Raw genomic sequence first — 27,667 nt, forward strand, 5'->3', positions numbered from 1 at the left:
TAAGAGACTGAATGAAATGGGTTTTTTTAATAATAGTTGCTTTAAAGAAAAGGGAAGCTTCTAAAATATGGCAATAGGAAAGCTGATTACATTCTACCAATACTTCCATTCTCTAAATACTAATTGCTCTTAATCTCTACAATCATATTTAATAATAACGTAGGTTATTTTGTGACACATTAAGTTGCCAACACATGAATAAAATTTCCTTAGAATATTGTTTCCATACCATAGTAATAGTATCTATTAAGCCAGCAACAGATATTACACTAGGCACTTGTACATACACTATCTCTAATTCTTACAATGATTTGCAAGGTAGATGTTATTCTTCCCATTTTACAGATGAGAAATGAGGTTCAGAAAAGATTTCCAAGCTCAAATAGCCAGAAAGCAGAACTGGAACAGGAACAGATAACAATCTTTTTTTTTTTTTAATTTACTTTTTTAATGTTTATTTATTTTTGACAGAGAGACAGACAGACAGACAGACACAGAGCATGAGCGGAGGAGGGGGCAGAGAGTGAGGGAGACACAGAATCCGAAGCAGGCTCCAGGCTCCGAGCTGTTAGCACAGAGCCCGACATGGGGCTCGAAACTCACAGACAACGAGATCATGACCTAAGCCGAAGTCAGACGCTCAACCGACTGAGCCACCCAGGTGCCCCAGGAACAGATACAATCTGGATTATAAATCCTTGATTATAACAACGTTAAAAAAAAAAAAAAAAAAAAAAGACAACTACAACAACAACAACAAAAAACCCCGTTTTTTCTTTCCATACCATGCTACTTTTCCATGTAGAGACAGGAGGCATATTTTAGTAATCTTTCCATTCCCCTATGCCTGGTCTTACCTTCCTATCTTCCTACATCAAAGCCAATGCAAACAGACCTCTGATCTGTATCTCAAAATGCTTTGTGCAGTTTTTATGCCAAGGGAATAACATAGATTTATTACTAGGTTATACAGGAGAAATCCAGAGAAATAATAGGGCTTCCCCCGTGCTAATTTGTGAATCACATAGCACAGACAGGCGTTTTTTAGTTACATACCTCTCTTGAAATTTCCAAGTGCTTTTCAGCAAAATGCATTGCTTGATCATGATTCCCTAGAGCTGTGTATGCATTTCCTAAGCTCCAACATGCTCTTCCTTCACCAATTCTACAAAACAATTCAAAGCTAACATATAGTTATATGAAAGGAGAGCTGTGTGTAGAATAAAAGCTATTTAGCAGTAATTAATGGTATAAACAATGTTTTGGATTTGTTTTTTTTTTTTTAAATATATGAAATTTATTGTCAAATTGGTTTCCATACAACACCCAGTGCTCATCCCAAAAGATGCCCTCTTTAATACCCATCACCCACCCCCCATCAGCCCTCAGTTTGTGCTCAGTTTTTAAGAGTCTCTTATGCTTTGGCTCTCTCCCACTCTTGGATTTGGTCTTTCATATAAAGAACATACTATCACATCACTGGAGACATATTAGAATACCCAGACAATACCAAACTCAGAGTCAAGCAAAAAATGGGAAACATCCTTTTCAAACATACAATTTATTATAAAATAATAAAATCTAATAGGTCTTCTAGTTAAACTGCCCATTTTCTTTCCATGACAGCCCTACCAAGTAATCATTCAGTCCAGGTTTGAACACCACTGGGGAGAGAGAATGTACTACCTCTTGAAGTAACATATTTCATCTTGAACAATTACAGAAAAGCAGTTCTTCATACTGAAGTAAAAATCTCTTTCTAAAGCAAACATCACAGACTAAATGCCTGCACAGATTCTGTTTTATCATACAGTTTTTTATTTAAAAAAAATAGCCACCAATATTTAAAAATCAGAAGATTTCAAATAAAACTCAGGACTTCCAGCTTCTCTTGAAAACAGAGGAGTACCTGGACATTACAGACCCTTGGTCCTGCCTGGCATCAGTTAGCTGGAGCTGAGTAACAGCTGCCCCCTTACGCTGGGCCTTATCTCTAAGATCACCACAATTCCCACACTGTTCTAGTCAGGAGGACCTTTGCAGGCAACCGAGTTTGTGACCTACTTATTGATCTTGGTTCAAGGCTATATGGACCATTGCAAACTCCTATGACATGCTAGCCCTTCAAGCAATAACGTACAGAGAAGGTAACTAAAACAGAAGAAATTCCTTAAAAAAGAATTAAAAAGAAAACAAAGGAAACAAACTTAAAAACAAAGGAAAAATTCTAAGGATTCAATAATGCATCTATATTTTACTATAATTATAGTAGGGAGCTGTATAACTTACCTATCATTCAGCTCTTGAGCAATTGCTAAGTGCTTCAGATGATAATCGATGGCCTTTTCATAGTCTTGAAGCAAAGTGTATGTGTTTCCGAGACTATAGCAAGACTGTGCTTCTACAGCTCTGTCTTTAAGCTGTCGAGCCAATAGTAGTGTCTTTCTAAAAAAAGAAATTAATTCTTACATAATGATCATTTTTATTTTTGGCTATAATAATCATAAAATAAAACACTAATTTTTCTTCCTGCCTCTAAAGTAAATTTATTTTAGAGTTTAATGTCTCATACTTTCTCCATCACTTTCAGACAAAATGAAGTTGTTTTGGAAACACAAGAACCAAATCCAGACTCTCAGAATAAATTTGAGAGCCCTATTAAATATTCTTCAGAGAAAAGGAATACTGACACAAGACCAAGTGTCTCTAAAAAAAACTATCCAAGTTGTAGTGGCAATAGCTTAGAAGTAAGAAAATTTTGTCCACATAACCTCTCTTTTCAATTATACTGTTGTCTTTGCATTTTGCCAAAATTCAAAACATAGTACTCAAAATTCTAATGTGTAGAATGTGTAGAATCAGTAGTCCCTGATTCATGAAAAATATTAAATACCACATTTAAACATTAACCAGATTCTACCTAACACACATTGAATCAATGAGAACCTAGTGTCCCAGTTAAGAGTGTGGACCCTAAAGTTAGAATGGGTTCAAATCCCAACTTTGGCAATTATTAGCTCTGTCACAGGGCAAGTCACTCAAACTCTCTGTTTCCTCGTCTGTAAAATGGGGAAAATACCTCACAGGGTTTTGTGAGGATGAAACAAATTAGTATATATGAAGTGCTTAGAATGGCATCTTGTTCGCAGGAGATGCTAACAAATGTAAATACTGTTTTGATTATTATTATCAGCACTTAAGCCTACAGATGCTTTAGATCCAGTAACTTAAATGACTCCTACAGTTTATGCCAAATAGTACAAATATTTCATGTGATTTATAATTATACAAAAAATAGGTATATGATAGGTAATATAGTTTTAAGCAAACAAGCCTGAAATTTTATATTTAATGGTGATACCTTCAAAGCCGTCACCTTGGGAGACCACACACTTATTCTAACATTGCCTCCTCTCAAACATTTTTGCAAGACTTCTGGAATTGCTTTGAGTTCCTGGAGTATTTTTCTGGCACACCATTATTCTTCGACGGTATAATATGTAAATATTCAGAAGTCCTTCTGGAACAAATTCAATTGCTAAAGTAGGTTTACCAAACTGCTACTACTACTGCTTTCTATCCTGAAGGATAGCGATTTAAAACATTAAGATAGCCTTCTTGTGCAGTCCTGAGAGTTCTGAGTTTTAGCCTGCTAATGGAGAGGGCAGCGGGAAGAAGTTTCATTACTTCATACTCCTGTTCTTTACTCAAACAGCCACCATCCACTTTATTGCAGAATTTTTAAGTATTTAATACAAGTAGATCATCTATTAATTAAGACATTTCCATGTCTTTTGGCTTTAAAATATAAGAAACTTTTATATTTAAAATCAAAATATAGGGGTGCCTGGCTGGCTCAGTCAGAATAGCATCCAACTCTCAGGGTCAGGAGTTTGAGCCCCATGTTGGGTGTAGAGCTTACTTAAATAAATAAAACTTAAAAAATAAATCAAAATAAAATCAAAATCAAACTACGTATTCCTTATATAGTAATGTATTTTATTTACGAGGATATCTTATATCTAACTAATCAACGAACAAATATTACCCATTAGTCAATGTTTAAAGTAGGGTGGGATGACATTCTAGTTTTTAAGATGGACCTAAAGCAATTTTACCTTTTGTTTTTAGATGACAAACTATCCCAAAGCCTCTCACACTGGATTCTTTAACAATAAAATACAACTCAATCATTGTATCTTTGGTTCAAACTGGCTTCTGCCTAAGGTCTATATGGGCCTTCAATCCCCACTAATTAGAGAAAACTCCAAACTAGAAAGCACAGACCAGACAATCTCAAACAGTCTACACTTTCCTATTATCTATGTATCAAGTCTATTGAAAGACCAGAAAGACCTTTCCCAGAGGAGTTGGTTTGCCAACTCCTCAGGCAAGTGAATGGGGGCCTCAGTTTATGGTGAGGATCAAAGATGGGCAGGAGAGGGTGGGTGAAATGTTCAACACGAGGGTACAATGGTGGGGAAAAGAATTAAGTGATCACTGATGAAAACTAGGGCATATTTTTGTTACCAGACTTTCTTGTGGCTTTTTGCAAACACATAACTGGGTGAAAAAAAGCATATAAATATACATACCCCACACACTAAACAGGTTTAAAAGACTTTAAAAGTTTAGAATTTCATTTAAAAACAGTTTTAAAGATAAAAAATAACAAAAATATAAAGGAGTCATACTGCTATGATTAAATCGAAGGTACAATATTTATTTAGGACTATGTGCCACGTCCTATGCAAAGTAAATGCTTAATATATCCTTTCATTCAATCCTCACAACAATCCCAAAAGCATCATCCGTTGCTTTTGGGCATCATCCGTTACAGATGAAGAAATTGAGGCTTAGAACTATAAGTTCCTGCTGCTAGTATGTGCAAAAAGCAAGTTTTAAACCCAAAGTCTATGATTTTATAGGACTGCATAACTATTCATTTTACATTTATCTATAGAAATATTAGACTAACTTGTAGTATTCAGAGGCAGTTTCAAATTCACCAAGAAATATATATGCATTTCCAAGGTTGCTATATGCTCTTCTTTCAGCTGCTTTATCTCCAAATTCTTTTGCAATAAGGAGACGCTGAAACAGAAAATTCTAGTTAGATATAGCTATAATAAAACTAAAGAATAATCTAATCACTATTCAGAACACTGATGGGGAAAATGATCTGGCCTCAAAGCCTTGCACTATACCTGTTCATGGGCTATAACCGCATCCCTGAAGTTGCCAAGGAGGTAATGTGTGTTTCCAAGATTTCCAAAGGCACGTCCTTGGGCTGCTCGGTCACCCAAAGCAGTCACTAGTGATAGGTTTTCCCTAAATGATAACAAAAGTTGTGAAAAAAATACGTTTGAGAAAAAAATGTATTGATTTAATTTACAAATCAAATTCTTATCAAAAAAATTTCTAAGCTTACAGTCATAGTGTAAATTTTAGAGGTATATGTATGATGGAGGATGATTATGGGAAATAAATGGGAACACTTTACTGAACCATTCAGGCAGGTTTCTGTCCAGAGTCAAGGACAGATTCAATCTTGGAACCGTTACAGCTAAGAAGTTCTATGAAATTCTACTGATAAAAAACTAAATTTACTCCAAATAGTTTAGACTAACGATTGATATTTCTTGTTTTTGCCACTAAGTGGCACCGGTTAACAATTTAAAGGAAAGCTTTCCTGGGGAGGGGATTACTCTATTCCAACACTATAACATTTTAGCAGCGATTTGATGGTTTATTTTTACTTGCTAGTCCATAATTCTAAAACCTTTCCCAAACTTAAAAACGTATTACTGGATAAAGAATGTAGAGCAGGTCCAAGCCTTACGTGGGCCACAGGACTGCATCAGTGCTACTTACTCATAATAATCCACAGCTGCCTGCAGAGCATTTCTCACGTCTTCTGGAAATTCTCCCATGTCTTGAGGACCAGGGCAGGCAAAACTTTTCCCTTTGGCATGATACACATTTCCAAGATTGTAAAGTGCTCTTGCTTCTCCCACCTAGATGAAGATATCAACAGAGTTTACGTTTTGAAATCAGAAGCCAGGTATTATAATGCTTATCACATATATTTATTTATAATTATCCTTGATGGTCAAGAGAAAGAAATGTTTACGATGGCCATCCATACAACCAAATAAATGATTACTTATGAAAGAATGTCTACTATTTTTTCTCCACTATTTTAAATTTCTTACTTCTATTTTTCTATGAATATTTTCTTTATTGGTATTAACTTTTAGATAAACTACAGAATAATTAAGTAAAATTAAAACACAAAGCAATTTCAAATAAAACATTTGGCCCACTATGTAATATTCCTTATTACCTTGTCATTAAGCTCTCTGGAAATATCTAGGTGTCGCTGACAACAAACTACAGCTTCATCAAAATTCCCAAGAACTTTTAAGGTGTTTCCCAGATTACCGCTAGCTTTGGCTTCCCCCAGCTGATCTCCAATAGTCCTGGGGGGAGGGGAGGGGAGGGGAAAGCAAATGGTGTTAAAAATAAAGCAAGCAGCCAGAGTATAGTTTTCCCTAGAGGACAACTGACATGCTTTAGGTAAGAAGGACCTGTTATTAGCCTTGAAACCTACTTTAAATAAAAATGTAAAACTTATGTTTCTGTATTTAAATGTAATTAATTTTCATTCATTTAATTAAACTCTAGTGTCATTTCACTACTATTAAATCATTTCATTAAACTGTGATCAGCCTAAAGTTTTAAAATGCAGTGCTACTGAATCAGAACTCACTAAAATGTATTAAGTTCATTTTTTTTAATTGAATAAACATTTTTTAAGAAACATTCAAGGAGAAAGAGTATTAAAAAGCTTAAATTAATTACCTTGCTAGAGTTAAATCATGATGATGGTATTCTAATGCTTTGGCATAATCATGCAAATAGAAATAAGCATTGCCCAGCTGGCTGTAAATAGCACTAAGTGTTTTTAGGTCTTCAGTTCCAACTTGAACTGCAGCTTCAAAGAAGGACACACCAGCACGGCAGTCTCCTGACTTACACAGACGTTCCCCTTCCAAGGCCAGTTCTAGGCAAGAAGCTTCCATTCTATAAAATTACATAGGACAGACATTTACAACATTATATTATAACTGCACCACAGTATTTTTAACTTCAGGTAATACAATTTTAATGTTGGCTGTGTCTACTCTTGCTTAGAAGAGCTGCCTCTATAATTAAAGTATATATACATTATTGATAAAACAGTAAACTATTATTTATAGCATGAGCTAATTTGCCTAATCAAATGTCTCTGAGCCCCAGAGGTCTTTTATATAGGATAGCTAAATACCTCTACATGGAGCCCATTTTAATTGGCCCACCCAGAGCAACCCACTTCACCAATGAGAGAACCTAAAGTAGTGTTTCCTAAAGTATTCTGAGTTGTGGCAGACTTATGGACTTCCTCAGAGTGTGGGAGAAAACAGGTACCTGGGGAAGGTGATGTCTTATAATTAATACTCTTCTCTATCTAGGTATCTAAGTGACCTACTCAGCCATACATCAAGCCCTCCTACCATCCCTATCCCTTTCTCTGTCTCAAACACTCACACACACTCCTTTCTGTCCTTACCACCACATGGTATCTCTACCTCAGAAAAAAAAGGAGCAAAGTATTTTGATCTATAAGGCATACTTCTATAAGAGAACTAAGTGACAAGAAACTTTGTTAGAAAGCAGTAATTTAAATATTTTCAGAAATTCTAATTCTCAAAGTCTGTCACTGGATTTTTAAAAGCTAGAAGAATTAAGTTATTTTAAATATACATTGGAGAAAAAGCAATGATACTTTAGGTTCTAATCCTAGATTTTAGAAGGTGACTTTTACCAAAGTTGCCACTGTGTTTCTTTAACATTTTTATGATTTCTGCCATGTTTATATTTTACATAATCATCCACTTAAGTGTGTTTCTACAATTTGGCAAATTTCTTTGAAATTGGCACATGTAATTTTTAAAAATCTGGCTTCAAAGCAGTATCCATGGAACTGTGAGGAGTTTGGTGTGATACTTATTTTCTAATGCACATTAAAACAAATATGTAAGTATTAAAATAAAAAAGTAAAATTACCTTATGTAACACCAGTGGTAGGGACACATATCACCCTTTGGGAAACTCTGATTAAGCTCATCAAACATTCTAATTTTGTTGAGCAGCATGAAATTACTCCTTACTGGAATTAGCTTTGAACAACTCTAACAGAGCAGTGATTCCTAATCCTGGCTGCACCACAGCAGAGCTCATATGGAGTGCTTTTTAAAGCTCTCAATGCTGGGTCCCACTCTCTAGGTATGAGGTCTGGCTCATAGTATTTTTTAAACACCCCCAAGTAATTCCAACATATAAGCCAGAGTTGAGAATCACTGCTTTAACAAGAAATAGAAATTAAACCACAACTCGCCCTAAATTCATTCAAATAGGATTATACTTTTGTATTTCTAGTAGCAGGCCAATCAATTAACATGTTTCTTCAGATGCTGTCTTTTAGCCTATAAAACTCCAAGGTTCCTTAAAGCCATAAATTAAAATGGGATTGCAAAAGTGGAAAATAAATCTGATAAAGAGAAAAGTCTGGACTAAGATTAACAGAGCCAATTGCAAAGGTTCAAAGCAGACTTTTGGTTATGTAGCAGATTTATGTAGTTATCTATGATAGGTAAATTTCAAGTTTTACATCCAGGTATCCTTTTTTTATAATTCAAGTAATTAAGTAAAAGGATACAGTGTGATCACAATTACACTAGTGATTTCACCCCCACTTAATGGATTTAGGCAAAATAATGCAAATGAACCTCTATTTAACATTTTGCTTCAACATTAGACCAATTATATACAAAGAAGAAAGATCTAAAGCACACAGAAAAATTAATCAGTTAAACCAGAAAACTTAGAATTTTTGCTATATTTACTTATTTATAAATTTTTTTTAATGTTCATTTATTTTTGAGGGAGAGAGAGAGAGCACAAGCTGGAGAGGGGCAGAGAGAGAGAGAGAGGGAGACACAGAATTCGAAGCGGGCTCCTGGCTCTGAGCTGTCAGCACAGAGCCTGACACGGTGCTCAAACTCCGAAACTGCGAGATCATGACCTGAGCCAAAGTTGGACACTTAACTGACTGAGCCACCTAGGCACCCCTGCTATATTTATATTTCATGTCATTTCAAATTAATAAAACCAATTTTCATCTTTCACAAGTAAAAACTGCCCTTTAAAACTGTATTTTTGAGGGGCACCTGGGTGGCTCAGTGGGTTGAGTATCCAACTTCAGCTCAGGTCATGATCTCGCTGTGAGTTCAAGCCCCTCATCAGGCTCTGTGCTGACAGCTCAGAGCCTGGACCCTGTTTCAGATTCTGTGTCTCCCTCTCTCTCTCTGCCCCTCCCCCACTCATGCTCCATCTCTGTCTCTGTCAAAATTAAATATTTAAAAAAACTGTATTTTTGAAAATTAGGGACTTCATAAAGAAAAAGATTATTTTTGAGGTTTTATGAGGTGATTGCTGTATTTTGTGTATGAAGGCAGTACAAAGACTACTATGTAAAAAATGTGATTTTCTTAAAGGATTCTTTTGCTAGACTGGCTACCTAAACTAGGTGTCTTTATTTGTCTGAATACTGAAACCACTGAACTTTCAAGAATTACCATAGGAAAAAAAAATTGGAAATGATATTTTTACATATAAAATACTTTTTCTATTAAAAATTTTTAACTTAAGCATGATTCTAATTATGTAAGAAAATTATATATTGAGCAATTTCACTGGTAGGAATTGATCTTAAAGTTATATGTACACAAATTCAAGAATATATATGTGAAAGGACATTCACAGCAGCAAACACACACACACACACACACACACACACACACACACCTTAAATGTCCATCAACAGAGTGTTAAGGAAAATTACACGCCACTGTACAATTGAATACTAATAATGGCACATGATTTCACTGAAGGAGAAGTAGAGAAATAGTTACATACAGCAGCACCATCAGTTCAGGATGATTAGCTGGCTGGCCAGGAAATTAGGGACAAGGCAGAACTGGCTATTCATAGATAAGACATGTAAAAATTGGAAGTTTACAACATGTTTGCCTATATCCATATAAACCAGAGAAGTGTCTTCTTCAAATAAACATCTTCACCACAAATATTTGACTTTCTGGTTTGAAACTTACACAACGTTTTACCGGAACCATCAATCCAAATTATGTATGTAACAAAATTTAGCTGCAGACTGAATTTATAGCTACAAATTTTTAAAAAGACATTTTAGATAATTTCATTAGAAACAGTGACAGCAAACTGGAACCCTGCTGGCTGCTCAGCTGTCTCTGAAGTCCATGAAGTAAGAATGTCCTATAAGAGAAACTACCTTGGAAAAGTTATTTCAGTAAGTAATTCCCAAACTAAAGTCCTCAACTCTCTAGTAATGATTAATTCTGAGATATATTGTAGCTCTGGTATGTTTTATTAGAAAAGAAGTCAACATTTTGGCAAAATCTCCAACACCTAAAATCAAATATATCTAATTGCATAACAGTCAAGGCAGGTTGGCTTATAAATTTTTTAGAAGATCATTAAATAGTAAGAGAGAAAGTAATTTCATATCCTCTCTGTCTCTATGAGAGAATAGAATTACTTCATTTGTTTACCAGCTGGGTTGGAAACAAAGAACACACTCAGAGTAGAAGACAAACTGGGAAAATACCTCCATTAAAATACATCCCACATACAAAGTTTCTTTTATTCTTCCTAATGGCCTAACTAGTTGTAGAATCAAAGAAAGTACATTCCTAACAACTACAAATAAGCACAGTACTACTATACTTAACTGAAATGTTTTCATTTTGCCAAAATGTTATAATTATAGTTATAATTCCTCATTTTTTGCACAACCCCATGTCATTTCAATTTAATTTTTATATTTTTAATTATTATTACTATTCACTTTTCTTCCACGCTAGATTTTTCCTTTACCTTCTTAATTTTAGTTTCTTGTGTTCATAGTATATCAATGAAAACAAGAGAGGATTAAAACCTCAATGCTACATCATTTAAAAAGATTTCATACAGATTATGTTCAAATTTGACCCTACCCTCAAAAGGTTTACATACTATTTAAGAATAAACAATGGGATTGAGGTCTCAGGCTTCAATACAAGAGTGTTCTGCCTCTTCTCCACTGTGCTGTCTTCTATAGCTGTCAAATCTCTTTACAGACCTTAGTTCCACCTTCCATGTGTTCTAATTGGGCATGGATCTTTTCCATTACCAATCCTACCTCCCACAAACAATTTTCATCCATTCTGTTTACCACATATATCTATTCTAGTTTACTTGCGAAAGGGAAAGTAGTATAAATTTACCTTGATTTAGATTTAAGTTTTGATTGGTAACTTAGTTTTAAAAGTGATTTTACTGTATATTAAGTTAAATTCTCAAAATAACCTTCTTGAGAATTACTGTAGAGGTATTACTACAGAAGAGGAAATTGATGCTCAGACAGGTGGAGTGACCTATTAAGATCACAGGACTGCAAAGCTGAGAAATGAAATCCTGTCTTTGTCTCTAAATCCAATGCTCTTTCCACTAACATTACCTCAAACTCAATATTCCTCAAATACTCTTCAGGAAAGAATATTAACCACTACATTTACCTAGCAAAATTAAAGAATTCAACACCAAAACTGTATTCCTTTACAAATTGTGTGCAATAGTCTAATTTTTACAATATGAAAGTTACTGAAGTAGGAACAAAGACATTTTCCAAAGAAATACAAGAGAAACTGGTTTACTAATGAACCTGATACATCCATCTTTCAACATCAACAATTACCAATATATAATATTACCAGTGTGTTTCATCTCTATTTCCATCCTCACTCTCTAACCCTAGATTCTTTTATTTTTTTTTTATTTTTTTTATTTTTTAATTTTTTTTTTCAACGTTTATTTATTTTTGGGACAGAGAGAGACAGAGCATGAACGGGGGAGGGACAGAGAGAGAGGGAGACACAGAATCAGAAACAGGCTCCAGGCTCTGAGCCATCAGCCCAGAGCCTGACGCGGGGCTCGAACTCACGGACCGTGAGATCGTGACCTGGCTGAAGTCGGACGCTTAACCGACTGCGCCACCCAGGCGCCCCAAACCCTAGATTCTTTTAAAGTAAATTCCAGAAAGCATATGATTTCATTTGTAAATATTTTAGTATGTATCTCTAAAAGAGTCATTTTCAAAAAAAATTAATACTATCATGCCTACGAAAACTAATTATAATTACTTTAAAAACAATCATATACTGTTAAAACATTTTTTTTGTTTATTTTTTAGAGACAGCATGAGTGGGCGAGGGGCAGAGGGCGATAGAGGCACAGAATTTGAAGCAGGCTCTAGGCCTGTCAGCACAGAGGCTGTCAGCACAGAACCCGACGTGGGGCTTGAACTCATAAACTGTGAGATCATGACCTGAACCGAAGTTGGCCACTTAACCGACTGAGCCACCCAGACACCCCCATCATATATATGCTGTTTTAAAGCTTAGAAACTAACTTCATTTTACTATCAGTCTCCATTTCTCTCTACCTTCATAAATAGGTCACAAAATATTTCATAAAGTATTCTAATCTCTCTCAGGAGGTACCTTAGTGTCTAAAGAATTATTCTATTTCAAAATTATAAACTCATTGTGTCACAGAATGTTCTCCAGGGATGGATGAAGACTTCCAAAATGAAAGAACAAGAAGGATAAAACAATATATACTACCTGTTTACCAGAGCAGAGTAATAACTTATACCAGGCCATGAGTCCTAACATAAAGGATAAAAAGTATTACCTGCAATTATACAATAATCCAATATACAGAATATATATCAATATACAGAACACTGATCCTAAAGCACTGAAGAAGCTAAAGCTTTGTTTGGCATATTGGGATTTGGTTTTTTGTTTGTTTGTTTCTGTTTTTGTTTAAGCCTAATCTCATGACCTTGAGATTAAGACCTGAGCTGAGATCAAGTTGGATGTTTAACTGGCTGAGCCACCCAAGTCCCCCATGGCATATTCTTACTAAAAATAGTTACAGTGTTTAAAGTTTCGTTTGGTGAAGTCCTATACCAATACACAACTATGTCTGACCTATGCTATATCATAGAAAAAGGACAAATCTAACTTTCCCATAGGTAGATGTATAATCCACTCCTCCTTACCTGCTGCTCTTACACAGTATTAAGAAGTATACCACTCTTGAAAATGTTTAGCAAGACGAAATCTTACTCACTAGGTTCAACTGATAGTTATGTCCAATGAAGTTCAATATACATTCCATCACACGTGCACTATGAGTCAGATAACATGCTTAGCATCATGGCTGCCCTAAGGAAGTTAATGGTCAAAGGGAGGCCAAAGAGGACACAAACTTATAAACAGATCAAATGAATTTTAATATAGTTGATGCAAAGAAAGAGATATGCAAAGCATGTTATGGGAGCAAACGGAGGGCACATAGCCAAACTATGGCATTTAGAAGTGGTTTCCAAAAGTAGATAATTCAAGTCATAGAGTGCATCATGAGCAAAGGCACAGAGACACGGAACAGCAAGATATGTATAGGAAACCAGAGCTCAAAGTGCAAGGCTAGGACTGGAAGAAAGTAAGAACAAAGGAATACACAGAAGCTAGAAAAAGGAAGATATTGTATACTATGTTAAGCTTGGCTCTGCCCTACAGGTGACTAGGAGGCACCAGTGATTAAGCAGAATTTGCACAGTTAGCTCTGTGTTTTTAGACTGAGCCCCCTAGTGGCAAATTAAAAAGATGGCTTCTAAGAGGTGAGAATGGAGAATGGAGTGAGTCTAGAGGAAGATGAAGGGGGCCTAAACCACAACAGTGATAGGGAGGATACAGATGGGGTAGATAATTCCGAGCAACATTTAGGAGATAAAACTGACATGACTTCACACTGGATACAGAGAGTGAGAAGCAGAAAAAAGCATGTAAGATAACTCCCAAACTTCTGGAACCATGCCCAAAAGGGTAGAGTTATATTAAAAGCTCATTTTAATTATGTTGAATGTCCCCCATTTCTTTATTCAAAACTTTTTTATTTTTATAAATTTTTTTAATGTTTATTTTTGAGAGAGAGAGAGAGCGAGAGAGAGCACGTGACCGCGCGCGTGCACAGGGGAGGGGCAGAGAGAGAGGGAGAGACACAGAACTCGAAGTGGGCTCCAGGCTCTGTGTTGTCAGCACAGAGCCCGACATGGGGCTTGAACTCACGAACTGTGAGATCATGATCTGAGCTGAAGTCGGACACTTAACCAACTGAGCCACCCAACTGCCCCTAAAACTTTTTTATTTTTAATAGAAATACCCTCATATTACAGACTATACAGACTTCCTCGGCACCATGCCCTAACACAAATCTGCTCCAAAGTACAATACATCTATTTCTTAAATGTGTGTTAAGATATCTAGGATTTGGCAACCAACACCTTCAACTTAGTAGATATGCTGAATAATCCTCACTGCTACAAGTTTTATTTACTATTAGCTTATGACATTTATGTTAAAGAATCTATTAGTATTCTAATCACCTTACTAATGGTTACATGCCTTTCATTCTAATATTTATGTTTATATTCATTATATAGTTTAGTGCAATGACCAGAACTTCTAGAATAAAAGTTAAATAATGATGGGGGCACATGGGTGGCTCAGTCAGTTAAGCATCTGCCTTCAGCTCAGGTCACGATCTCACAGTTCATGAGTTTGAGCCCCACATTGGGCTCTCTGCTGTCACTGCAGAGCCTGCTTCAGATCCTCTGTCCACCCCCCCACTTCTCTGCCCCTCCCCTGCTCACACTTTGTGCTCTCTTTCTCTCCCTCTCAAAAATAAACAGAAATTTTAAAATAAAAATGAAGATATCATTGCTTTGCTCCTAAATGTATCCAAAATGTCACTAATATTTTATCATTAAATATTAACCTATTAGTTTATCATGTTAAGAAAGTACCCATCCATTCCGTTACTGACTTTTTTAAAAGTTCACTCATAAAAGATCACCATCAAAAACTGAAACAAAAAAATCAGGTCATTCACATATGGTCCTATTACAAATCCAGCTTTTACCTCAAACATTTAGAAACAGATTTCATTTTTATACCTGTATTATAAGTTACAAAATATAAAGTAACTATTCATAAATTCTTCCAAAAAATGTTAATAAACGATAATATGTAATTGATCTCTACCACTATTTTCCCATAGAAAGGATATAAAATCTTACCACAACAAAAAGAAAATATAGTTTATAGGAGATACTAACTACAGCTAGTATAATTTGAATATATTCAAATTTAAATTTGAAATGATCAGAGTGAAATACATGTTTAATAAGGATTAAAAGTCACCCACTAAGAAAGTAGTGGTCTTACCTGTAACGAACATGAAAAGAATGGTCTTCCCTCATGCTTATCAAATTTTCCTCCATCGAGTCATATTATAAGCTGAGTAAAATATGAAATTATTTTATTTTCAGCCAATCCAGTTCTTTACAATGTAGAATTGTTGCAGAACATTGTCCAGTTAGTATATTAATGAGTTGGTGTTAATACATCCTAAGCTCCTGCTTCTTCTTTATTAATAATGAAAGGAGGTCAATGTCAGACAGCTTAAAGGTTCAAAATGTGTCCCAAATCCTTGCATCTTTGGCCCTTTCAGCAGCACTTCAGCAACATTTCTGCAAAAGGAATACAAGATGCTTTGCTTGAAGTCCTATTTTCAAACAATAACCTAAAGTAATTCCAAGCCGTACATAATCACACAGACTGCTGTCATGTCAATCATGGGAGAAAAACAGCAGAGGGCTTAACTGTCATCACACAGCTTCTAAATAAGGATGTGAATGAATAGATGAGATTCATCTGAGGCCTGTACTTTAATTTTTTAAATCATCCTAAAATACGATAATTTTATGTATTATTTTCTATTTATACACAAATTTAGGAGAATGTGTTGGAGTATCTAAAAACAAAATTATGATACTTCAAGCTTTTAAAAATTGCTATTGTAACAAGTTAAATGAAAAATTGGTAATTATTCGAACAAGTCAAATCCAAACTTTAAATTTATTTCTTCACTATATTTGTGCTGATCATTAGATTATATTTGTATTCATTTGTTCTCAGAGCATATTCTATTTTTACTTTTTAAGATCTTTAAAATGTTTTTATTACTATTAAGTACAAAAGAAATTTAGAAAATATGTGTATAGTAGAATAACATAACATTTATATAACACCACCTAATTTAAGAAAAACAACTATATTATCACTGCCTTTGAAGTCTCCTGGGTGCCTCAATCTAACCCATCACATCTTCCTTTCCCCTCTAGGGTGATCTCTAAACTGAATTTTGTTCCTTATTCCTTTCTTGTCTTTATAACTTTAGTACAATGCTTATATAGGCCTAAAAATCATATCATTTAGTTTTATGTGGTTTTACTTAACATTATGTTTCTGAGATTCATCTTGTTGCACATAACTACAGTTTGCATATTTTTACTGCTGTGGACCAAATACATTTTTATTCTGCTACTGATGGGCATTTGGATTGTAATTTTTGGATTTTTTGCTACTACTAAAGTACTGTTATGAACATTGGTAGTAATAACTCAATGTACTGGTTAAAAACTACAGCAGATAAGCAAAAGAGAGAATGAGTGAACTAGAAGGATATCTGAAGAAATTATCCTGACATTCACAAATAGATTAAAGAGACAAAAAAACACTGAAGAGCAGTTCAGAGAACAGGAAGACAAAATGAGAGGCTCTGACAGAGGTCTAATTATAGTACTAGATGGAAAAAACAAAGAAAAGTAAAGGCAAAATCTTCAGTGATAAAGAGAATTTTTCAGAATTGAAGACAGATTTGAATTAGCAGATTGATAAAGCACACTAAGTCCTAAACAGGATAAATAAAAATGAATCCCATACCCAGATCTATCACAGAGAAACTACAGAACATCAGATATAAACTATAACTTCTAAGGTAACAACTGACAGAAACAAAGAAGATATATGTATGTGTATATATAAATAGATGTAATTTATAAACACACACACACACAAACACAATTATTAAGTCCTGGAATCTCAATGTTATAAACAACACTATAGGTAAATTAGTCTAACATTTTACTACCTCATTCCCGGAAAAGTCTTAAGGCAGCTAATCCTAATTTTGAATAGTCCTTTTAGAAAGTTGTTCCATAGTTTGAATAATCTTTCCATTTCTACCTATTTTTTCCCTTCTGCTCCATCCAATAAGCCTAATTCCTTTTGCACATCATCCTTTTAAATATTTCAACTAGGGATGCCTGGGTGGCTCTGTCGGTTAGGAGTCTGACCCTTGCATTGGGCTCTGTGCTGAAGAGTGCAGAGCCTGCTTGGGATTCTCTCTCTCCCTCTCTCTCTGCCCCTCCCCCATTCAGGCTGTCTCTGTCTCTCTCAAAAATAAACTTTTAAAAATAAATGAATAAATATTTCAACTATAACATAAACTAGACTCTAAATCACACATACCCACTGCTTTGTTAATCAAGTACGGTTTGAGAGAGGTTAGTAGGAAACAGAGCAGTAAGGATTCCTGAGGAGGAAGAAGGTAGAAGGTGGAAAGGACTAGCTTTGGGAATATTGACAAGCTTCCCAGAGGAAATGACGTTTTCATATTAATAACCAGTTTGACACATAAAAAACACAAAATATTATTCCTCTTATCCTTCCCTTGGCCAGCAAAAGGAAGTGTCTTAAGAAATGATGAAAGACAGGGTAGCAGCTATTAATCCAACAAACCTCTTTTTCTTTTGTTCAGAATTCCATTGTGCCTCCTTAATAATAAAACTCTATTAACACTATTAGTGTAGATATTAACAGCAATAGCTTCAATGTACATCTAGATTACACAACAGCTAAACTGTCAACCAAAAGGTCTTCCCCTATCCACATTGCGGTTTAGGCTATTTAGGCTGTTATTTATAAAATGGGGCAGAAGGTGAAGTACTAGAATAAATTAAATTTTGAATTAAGTTATAACTTAATTGGAATGTTATTTTATCCAGATTATGAAATTCCAAATTTTAGCAATCATTAAAACTATATTAACTGCATACTTATTAAAATGGATACATGTAGTCAAATTAACAAATGTAAATAAATGGAATTGTGAAATACCTTATTTAAGACTGCATAGAGAAACATTTTAAAAATAATTAAAACAAGCAAGAAGATAGAATGCTATTCACCATTTCTGTATGGACAATTTATAACATGGTTTTACTATTCCCAAAAGAAATGTATACCCAAAGAAGTCACTCTTTCATTTACAATCTCCATAATAAAGTAGCATTTATCTTATAATTATTCACTGAACAATTCTTGATTCAATGATTAATTCTGCAAGAACTCTCTGATTTAGTAACAATGTGTTCATTTATGCTCCACATTACAAAGAGTTAACCCACTTCATATTTAACACACAGTTTATATATTACCAGTGTGACAGTAATAAAATCTGTAATAAATATTAAATTATGTTCATTAGGATAAGAAAATTTAATGACAGGACCAGGAAATGGAATGGAAATTATAGGTTTGAAAGAATATTAAGAAGTCATCAAATTTAACCTCCAATCTCCATTAAGACTTACAACTAATACTTTACAAGGAACATATTATATGTGCTTAGTAGTATCTCCCAGGTTTTAAAAAACAATGCTCCTAAAACCTCACTGCTAACAAAAACCCTCAGCATCTTTTGGTCTGACCATACAGAAATAAAGAGAAAGATATATATTTTTTTCTATATGCTAGAAATTGACAAAAGCATATTGAAAGATAAGCTAGTATATAATTCTGATTGCCTCAATTTTTTTTTAATTAAAAAAAAATATTTATTTATTTTTGAGAGGGCGAGAGAGAGGCAGAGCACGAGCAGGAGAGGGGCAGAGAGAGGGAAACACAGAACAAGAAGCAGGCTCCAGGCTCCGAGATGTCAGCACAGAGCCCGACGCGGGGTTTGAACTCAGGGACCGCGAGATCCTGACCTGAGCCGAAGCCGGATGCTCAACCAACTGAGCCACCCAGGCGCCCCAGCCTCACTTTTAATTACCTGATTAGGAAGTCAAAATAGGCAGACTCCCATTACACAGCTAGGTGGACTTCTAGGCACTGTCCAAGGTATGTAATCAGAGTAAACAATAAATCCTATCCTTACTTTACTCCATCAACAGTAAAATATTTGCAAACTAAGCAATGGGGAAACATAGTACACAGTTACATGTATTATCATTTGTCCTTTCTTTCAATTTATTCAAACTATCCAACTTAAATGCCGATAACCTCTGGTCTGATTCTTTAAGTATCTCTATAAACTGGTAACACTCATCAGACAATAAATATAACTTACTTTTTTTGCCTCCTGGTTAGATAATCTAAATTCTTTAAACTTTTTATCCTAATAATTCCCTGTAAGGAGCAACAGTCAAATTCTCCAAATCCCTTTCAATTGTAATGTTTCAAGTCAGATACAGTAGCCCTTTAACAATTTGGGCAGGGATAAATATGGACAAAGAATCAAGAACACACTTAAAATGAAGTTCTTTTATATTAGACTTAAGGGTACAGGTTATAACAAATACACATCACAGTAATAATGGGGGTAATAAAAAAAGAATGCCAAAATAAAGTCCAATAGAGAGAAAAGTTCAGAGCTTGGTTTTAGTGTGGCAGGTGCTGAGGGAACAAAATAAAAGCAAGAAAAATTATTTTGACATGAGAATACATGACTGACATGGGAAATTAGTGCCTAAAGCAAGGGAAGTCAAACCCTAGAATGGCTGGGTACTTGATTAGGTAATCTAGCTAGGAATACCTAAAGAAAAATGAAAAACAATGGCCACTGATTAGATACGAGAAGTAAAGGTCAAGCAGTAACAAAGAGCACGACAATATTTCCAATTTTCAAGGTAGATGGAACAGTAGCATTGCACAGTGAATGACAAATCGGATTGCAAGAGGGATACTTCCAAGGTGAGAAAATGGAATCTTAGACTTTGAGGAGGGAAAAGTGTAATACTTCTTTTAAACTTGTACTTGGTAAAGTGCTATATTCACAAATAATAGCTGGAAAAAATAAAGATATCAAACGAGATAATTTGAAATCATATAAAATTTGGTAAATGGGAAAGAATCAGAAGGGTAAAAAGTAGAACTGAGTGACCGACATTACTGAATTTTTGCACAACTTACATTAAAAACTGTTAAAGTACCAATGAGATCTAAATGTTAATCCTGCAATAAGTCAGCGGCAAAATTAAAGAGAAAGTGCAATGAAATAAAAATTAAAGCAATGTATAAAAGTTCTGATTCTTTTTTCAACATACTCAATCTCTAAACCAATACTATAACCAAATTTTTACATAATACTCTGAACTAAAGTTAACTCAAAATTATACCTGTGTATCCATATATAATCTATGTATAGTGTTGAACATGGTTTTAGTATCAACTGATAATTGTCATATATAGCAAATGTAAATTACTTTACAAGATCCCAAGTTAATAAAATAAATAATCACAGTGCTTAGTTAAGCAAATCATTCTATTCTCTATCATTCTGGAGAAATGCAAATTTACCACTGATTATGCTGTAAAACTGTCTGAATAAAATTTTCCTTAAGCAAATACATAATCCTAAATACATACTCCAATTAAGGCTACGTCTTAATTTATTGTAAATTTTTAAATCTGCAACAATCAATGTTAGTCTGTGAGACAGTAGGCCAAGTTAGTTTAGAAAACAAGCATAGTTAACAGTGTAACTGCTATGTAACAGTGTAACTTTCTAATGAGCTGTTTGTGACTATCAATCAGCTAAATAAATAGAATAAAATTCAAAGAACAGATTAATGGTTCTAGATTCCAAATAAATCTTAAAAAGGTATACCACCAGTCAGAAGGCTTTCCAAGTGTATTTGAAATTAATCCTCAAGGTCATTATGAAAGATAGCAAATCTATGCAAACTAAAGGCACTATTTCAAACTTTTTTATTTATTTATTTTTAAGTTTATTGGTTTATTTTGAGAGAGAGACAGAGACAGACAGACAGCACGCGTGCACAAGCAGGGAAGGAAGGGACAGGGGAGAGAGAGAATCCCAAGCAGGCTCTATGCTGTCAGCACAGAGCCAGATGTGGGGCTCAAACTCACCAACAGCGAGATCATGACCTGAGCCGAAACCAAGAGTCAGATGCTTAACCGACTGAGCCACCCAGGCAACATTCTCATTTTTATTCTTGGCAGGTTAAAAAAATATATTATGATCCAGGGGTGTCTGGGTGGCTCAGCCGGTTAAGCATCTGATTCTGGATTTCGGCTCAGGTCGTGATCTCACAGTTTTTGAGTTCAAGCCCCATATTGGGCTCTTTGCTGACTGTGCAGAACCTGCTTGGGATTCTTGCTCTGTGCCTCTCCCGCAGTCATGCTCACACTCTCTCTTTAAAAAAAAAAAAAAAAAAAAAAAAAAAAAAATCTGGATATACGTGTGTGTGTGTATACATATATCCAGAGCTATGGCCTTTAGAAATGTCAAAACAACAAATGCAACCATTTCAGAGTACTATAACCTAAACAATTTTAATGATATACAGTAAGAATTCCTTTTCATGTTTTCAATGTTTACAACTAAAAGCTCACCACTCTAAACAACTAAACTACGCATAATCTTCCTTTTTTGATGGGGAAAATTTATACTTAAAGACTCCAATGAATTATCCCTGGATAACCAAATACAAATATATATGAAATTTCAAATTAGATAAATACTAAAAGAAAATGTAATGTAGAAGAAAAAGATTTGAATATTTCAAACCTTCATCTTAGCATTGTTGTTAAACAGCGAGAAAGGACCAAGTATGCGTCTACTTATATGAGAAATGCTGAATGTTTGTAGGTCAACAGCAGTTTCCAAAAGTCTCCACACAAAGCACTATGGATATAATAATTATTGCATGAGCAAACTCAGTGTCTTTGGTTTGGCAGGCCATGATAAATCAGGAAGAATATTGAAGATTTTTCTGGGGGGTGATAAACTAGAAAGGGGCTCCATTTTTATACTATACATGGAGTCAATCTGAATTATGCCAATCACTACACCAATCATTAAAACTGCTGTTTTGTAATTACAATCCTCAGTGATTACAATAATTCAAGAGGATGAAATAGTTGTTTAAAAATTTCAAGGACAAAAGACAGATTACTTTTATGTAACATCCCTAATCTTGGTTTCCTTTTTTCCCTGCAAAGCAGTTACTGAATCACAAGTACTGCTCCAACAAGACTTTATATTTAAAAATATAGGTAAAGGAATAGGTATGTTCGTTAGATAAAATTAGTATTTTTCTCCCTATTACTCGGTTTTCTCATCAAACTAAAGCCCAGAGTTTGCAAATAATGTTAATTTTCTCTCCTACAAAACAATGTTAAATATAGTCCTTTTAATCTATTAGAAAATTAACAATCTTCTGAGTTTCAATTAGACACATAAGAAAAATGATTTATAGTTAACTGTTATAAACACATAAAAATGGGATTCATAGAAGTATTACAATACCAAAGTTACAAACGACATTGTAAGGACTGAGGAAAAAAAAACACATTCTAAATTTTCATCATTCCCAATTATATATTCAGTGCTTTCCAAATGACTACTCAGGTTAAAAGACCAAGAGATCACAAGAATATGTCTGCAATCCAAAAACACTGACAATTTACACTAAGCCCAATTTCTACCAAAAGAAAACAAAACCCTTAAGTGTATATATATTAGTTCTTGCCCTTTCTGATCTGTAATCTTTTTGTTAATAAATGAATAAATAAATAAATAAATAAATAAATAAATAAGTTTATTTAGGTGTTTTTCTTTTTTAGGGCCTATATAAATTTTGGACAACCATGATGCAGTTAATTGGAGCTCAAAGAAACAAATTAAAAATACAGCTTTTGAAGACACTGCTGTGCCCCCCCCCAAAAAAAAAAGAGAGAAAGAGAGAGAGACAGAAGAGATAGAACGAGGAGAACACAACTCACAGAAAAACTCGTTACCAAGTTACCAGAGAATATTGACTTATAGCTATTTAGTACTATCTGTGTTGGTGAGTCATCAGCTTAAATCAATACATATATGAAAAACTGAGTAGTGAACAGAAGTGGTCCTTTGTATTAGGCATTGTTCTAGAGTTAAGTGACAACAAACTAGTTCTCTTAGCAGAAGGACTTTAAAGAGGCATAACTGGTTTCAAATAAATTTTTAAGTAGAAATAAATCCCAAACGCACAATGGTTAAAAATGTCTATAAGGGTCCCTAGACAGTTTGAATTTAGAATTCTTTATAGGAAAATATAACTTTATCTTCTTCCAAAAGTTACCACTATCCTGTGAAAAAATATGATTATTCATGGGATGAGCACTGGATGTTATATATGTGATGAATCACTAAATTCTATTCCTGAAATCATTATTACACTGTATGTTAATTAACTTGGATTTCAATTAAAATAAATAAAAATAATAGTTTTTTTAAAATGTGCTTAGTCAATTCAGTAATGCTATGAGATATGGTAAGAATGATTCTAATTTTTTTTTTCTAGGTTTATCTATTTTGAGAGAGACAGAGAATGGGGGGAAGGGAAGAGAGAGAGAGAAGGAGACTGAATTCCAAGCAGGCTCCGCCCTGTTAGCGCAGAGCCCAACACAGGGCTCAACCTCACTGAACTGTGAGATCATGACCTGAGTGGAACCAAGAGTCCTACGCATAACCGACTGAACCACCTGGGTGCTCCTGGAATGATTCTAAATAAAAAGGACCAGGGAAAGCTTTTTGGAAGCAAGGAATCCACATTGCACCTTAAAGGATGGGTGGACCCTTGTGAGGCAAATGGAGGAAAGGCATTCCAGTCACAGGGAAATGACTCAAGCAAAAGCAAGGAGGTAGGAATGCACAGAATGTGTGCCCAGGACAAGCACACTGGATTAGGAGTAGGAAAAGACAAGTCTAAGAAGGTACTAAAGTGTACCTCATGATCTCACAGTTTCCTGAGTTCAAGCCCTGCATCAGGCTCTGTGCTGACAGCTCAGAGTCTGGCACCTGCTTCAGACTTTGTGTGTGTGTGTGTGTGTGTGTGTGTGTGTGTGTGTGTGTCTGTTTCTCTCTCTCTGCCCACCCCCCCCCCACTCTCTCTCTCAAAAATAAAGACATTAAAGTATTAGGGGCTGTGAATATATATGTGGCCTTGTATTTAACCCTGTAATTTTTTCAACGAAGGAATAACAAAGTTGGGTCTGTGTTAGTAAGATAAACTGGCAGCAATGCATACGGTAGAACATGGAGAAAGAAGATAGATACTTCAAAAAATTCTAGAAGCGGGGCGCCTGGATGGCTCAGTTGGTTGAGCATCCAACTTCAGGTCAGGTCATGATCTCATGGTTCCTGAGTTCAAACCCTGCTTCAGGCCCACAGCTGTCAGCTCAGAGCCTGCTTCAGATCCTCTGATCTCTCTCTCTCTCTCTCTCTCTCTCTCTCTCTCTCTCTCTCTCTCTCTGCCCCTCCCCCACTCACACCCTCTCTCTCAGAAATGAATAAATATTAAAAAAAAAAAAAAAAATTCCAGGAGTACCTGGGTGGCTCAGTCAGTTGAGCATCCAACTCTTGGTTTCAAGATGCCACGGTGAGTTCGAGCACCTCATGGGGCTCTCTGTGCTGACAGCAGAGAGGCTGCTTGGGACTCTCTCCCCTTCTCTCTTTGCCCCTCCCCTGATTGCTCTTTCTCTCAAAATAAAATAAATAAACTTTAAAGAAAAGTTTTGGAAAAATTCCAGAAGCAACTACTGAACAGGAAATTTTCTCTTGTCATCTCACAACAAACACCAAGCAAATTGCTTTGCACATAATTGATGGTCAACAAACTTTTGACTTCTTGCCTGTGAAGAAGAACTATGAAGTGGCAAAGAATCCTAGCATAGTGAGAAAACTGGGCCTTAACACATATCTGCTCCACAGTAAAGAGTAAATTCATATTCATGTAAATACCTCAGAAAAGTTTTACTCAATTTTTTACTGTCTTTATAAAATAGATGATTAAAGGATATTGAAAGTGTTACATGATTTAAAAGGTCCTAAAAGGAAGACAGTTGTCCTAAAAGGAGGACTGAAATATTTCTGCATGGTTACCAACACACAACACCTAAAGGCATCTTAAAAGTGAATTATGTCCCTACAAATGGAATCCAGAGATCTGGAGGAGATTTAAACAATCGCACAGAAGCAACACAGCGAGGGCTCTGGGATCAGGCCACAGTTTGAATCCTAGCACAGTGACTTATTAGTTATGTGATATTGAGCTAGTTAAACTCTCAGAGTTGGTTTGGGCATAATGACACTTATGCAACATGTGTTGTGATGATGAGAGATAGGATTTATAAAGTACCTAACCCAGTGCCTGGCTCTGGAACTTAACAAAAGTATAAAGTATAGTAGTAATGATAGATGACATTTTTTTAAATGTCTACTATTAGACTAATCTAAATCCGCATCAGGTTTTTGAATTCCAGAAAATTACAAAATTTTACTGTTTGGGTAAATCTCAGACATATTCTATGCTTAAGTACAAGGCCATTTACAAAATCACTATAGGCTATCTTCGTTGTAATTAGCCTAGCACCAAGTCTGGAATTTATATTAAAATATAATATTTGTAACACTTCATGCCTGACTTAATAACATTAGAAAATACAGCTAAACTGCTGATCTAGCCAAAGCAGATTTGGGGGGAAATGATTCTACAGCAATATCGTACAACTTTTTACTTTGTATCTGCTCCACTGCTTATATTATAAATAACAGCCTAAAGAAAGAGCTTGCCTGAATGAATCCATGGTAAGGTGTAAAGCAGAGGAGGTCCGAGACTGCCCTCGTCCCGAGCCCTCTCTCTTCTCACACCCGCCCGGGTCAACCAACTGCGATCGTCCTTTGTTTAGAAGGAGGCAGCAGAAAAATCAACTAAAGCTGTTTCTCCAACAGGGACAACCCTAGCAAAAGTGGTTTTTATCTGAGGTAATCACAGCGGTGGTTATCAGACCGGAAATCTTCGCGCACCCTCCTAAAGTGGCAGCCTGAAAATTCAGCTGGGCTGGTACATTAACCCCACACACACACCACGAGAGCTTCCAACACAAGCCGGCAGAAAGGAAAGCCAAGAACCTACTCCGCTTAACTCTGTGGCAGGCTTAAATTATGCATGAAGGCAAATAAAATTGCCACCCTTACTCGTTTTCTTGAGCGGAGTTCAAATGCTACTAGTTAACACGATCTAACTAGTTACCATTTAAACAAGGAAAGTATAGATTTTCCACTTTTTACTCTTCGTAGGTTTTTTATAGATTTTCGGTAAGGGCTTTCTCAACATTCTCTGCTTGCGAAAACTTTCCGCAGCAACTACCAATTTCTACGGTAATTCGACAAGTCTGTGCCCAGAATTCGCGAACTGAAAACGAAGGAGACGCAGGTGTCCGACAAACACTGCCGGCTTCAGTCGGCAAGCGCAAGACTACAAGTGAATGCTGTCTGCCTCGGGTTAATTCCACAGGCGTTCGGGGTTTTAAGCCACTGTTTGTTACACTCAGAATGCGTGAGGAGTCGCTGTACCCTATCATACTTTTTATTTTAAAAAGGGAACAAAGCTCTTAAACTTGAAAAAACTTAAAAAATCTCTCAACAAGAAAGCACCTCGCACATCAGCCAGCTACTCCGCATCCCGTTTCTGGTTTCTTCACTCGGGTCCCTGGCAGCGCCTGTCCCCGCCGACCACCCAGAACAAAGCGGACGGCCCCGGGACCCCGGACCCTGAACCCACCCCCTACCCCACAGTGCCGCACACACCCGACCCTCCCCGTCAGTTCCCTCCGCGAGGCGCCCTCAGACGCCTCAGAACTCACCTCCCGCGGGCCGGCGAGTCCCGGGAGCGCGGCGGACGCCACTGAGCCGCGGCAGCGGCCGCCTGGGGCGAAGGACGGGTGGCTGTGGCCCCTCCCCCAGGCGAGTCCGCGCGCCGCGGGCGCCTCACCAGGCAAGGGCACCGCGGCAGGCAGGCGCGCGGCCCCCGCCCCAGCTCGCTGCGGGTCACGTGAGCCAGAGCTCCTGCGGCTCTCCTCGCCCCCCTCGCCTCCTTCCCCTGTCCAGGGGTCCCGCAACACCGCCCGGCCTCCGCCGCTCCCTCCTCTGCGCCTGCGCCCCAGCTCGTCTCTCCCATTCAAACCGACAACGCCCCGCGTCTTTCGGACCCGCCAATGGCCGGCGTGGGGGAGGAGGGGCGGGGCGGGCGACGGCGTTTTTGCCTCTGGGGTTCCGGACGGGGGTGCGGGAGGGGAACTGGGAGACTTTGGGGGGCTTGGCCCCCTGCCGCTCCGGGGCCTATCCTCAACCGTCAAGTTGAAACTGCACTATTATTTCTTCTTCAGACGCTGAAGGGTGGAGCGATAAATATCTCCCAGGAAAATGTTCAGAGAGGGTGGGC

At 36.4% G+C, this 27,667-nt stretch overlaps 1 protein-coding gene across 4 annotated transcripts in view; it reads right to left on the reverse strand.

The window, feature by feature from the left end:
* GPSM2 (G protein signaling modulator 2) overlaps nt 1-27,418 on the reverse strand; it is a 47,718-nt gene extending 20,300 nt beyond the window's left edge. For 3 of the 4 annotated variants that reach the window (XR_008418275.1, XM_019457707.2, XM_019457706.2), the window contains exons 1-8: nt 27,090-27,418; nt 6,865-7,086; nt 6,347-6,482; nt 5,875-6,017; nt 5,208-5,331; nt 4,979-5,094; nt 2,290-2,445; nt 1,057-1,165 (exon numbers count right to left, since the gene is read on the reverse strand). Coding sequence is in view for 3 of the 4 variants with exons in the window: in XM_019457707.2 (XP_019313252.2) it covers nt 1,057-1,165; nt 2,290-2,445; nt 4,979-5,094; nt 5,208-5,331; nt 5,875-6,017; nt 6,347-6,482; nt 6,865-7,086; nt 27,090-27,403 (1,320 nt within the window). In the remaining variant the exon portion in view is untranslated. Of the gene's footprint in view, nt 1-1,056; nt 1,166-2,289; nt 2,446-4,978; nt 5,095-5,207; nt 5,332-5,874; nt 6,018-6,346; nt 6,483-6,864; nt 7,087-15,476; nt 15,782-27,089 lie in introns of all 4 variants that reach the window. The other variant, XM_019457709.2, reaches the window with a different exon arrangement.
* Nucleotides 27,419-27,667: the final 249 nt, after the last annotated feature.

This window comes from Panthera pardus, unplaced genomic scaffold (genome assembly GCF_024362965.1).
Source record: "Panthera pardus isolate Hobbes unplaced genomic scaffold, ASM2436296v1 HiC_scaffold_11, whole genome shotgun sequence".
NCBI lineage: Eukaryota > Metazoa > Chordata > Mammalia > Carnivora > Felidae > Panthera > Panthera pardus.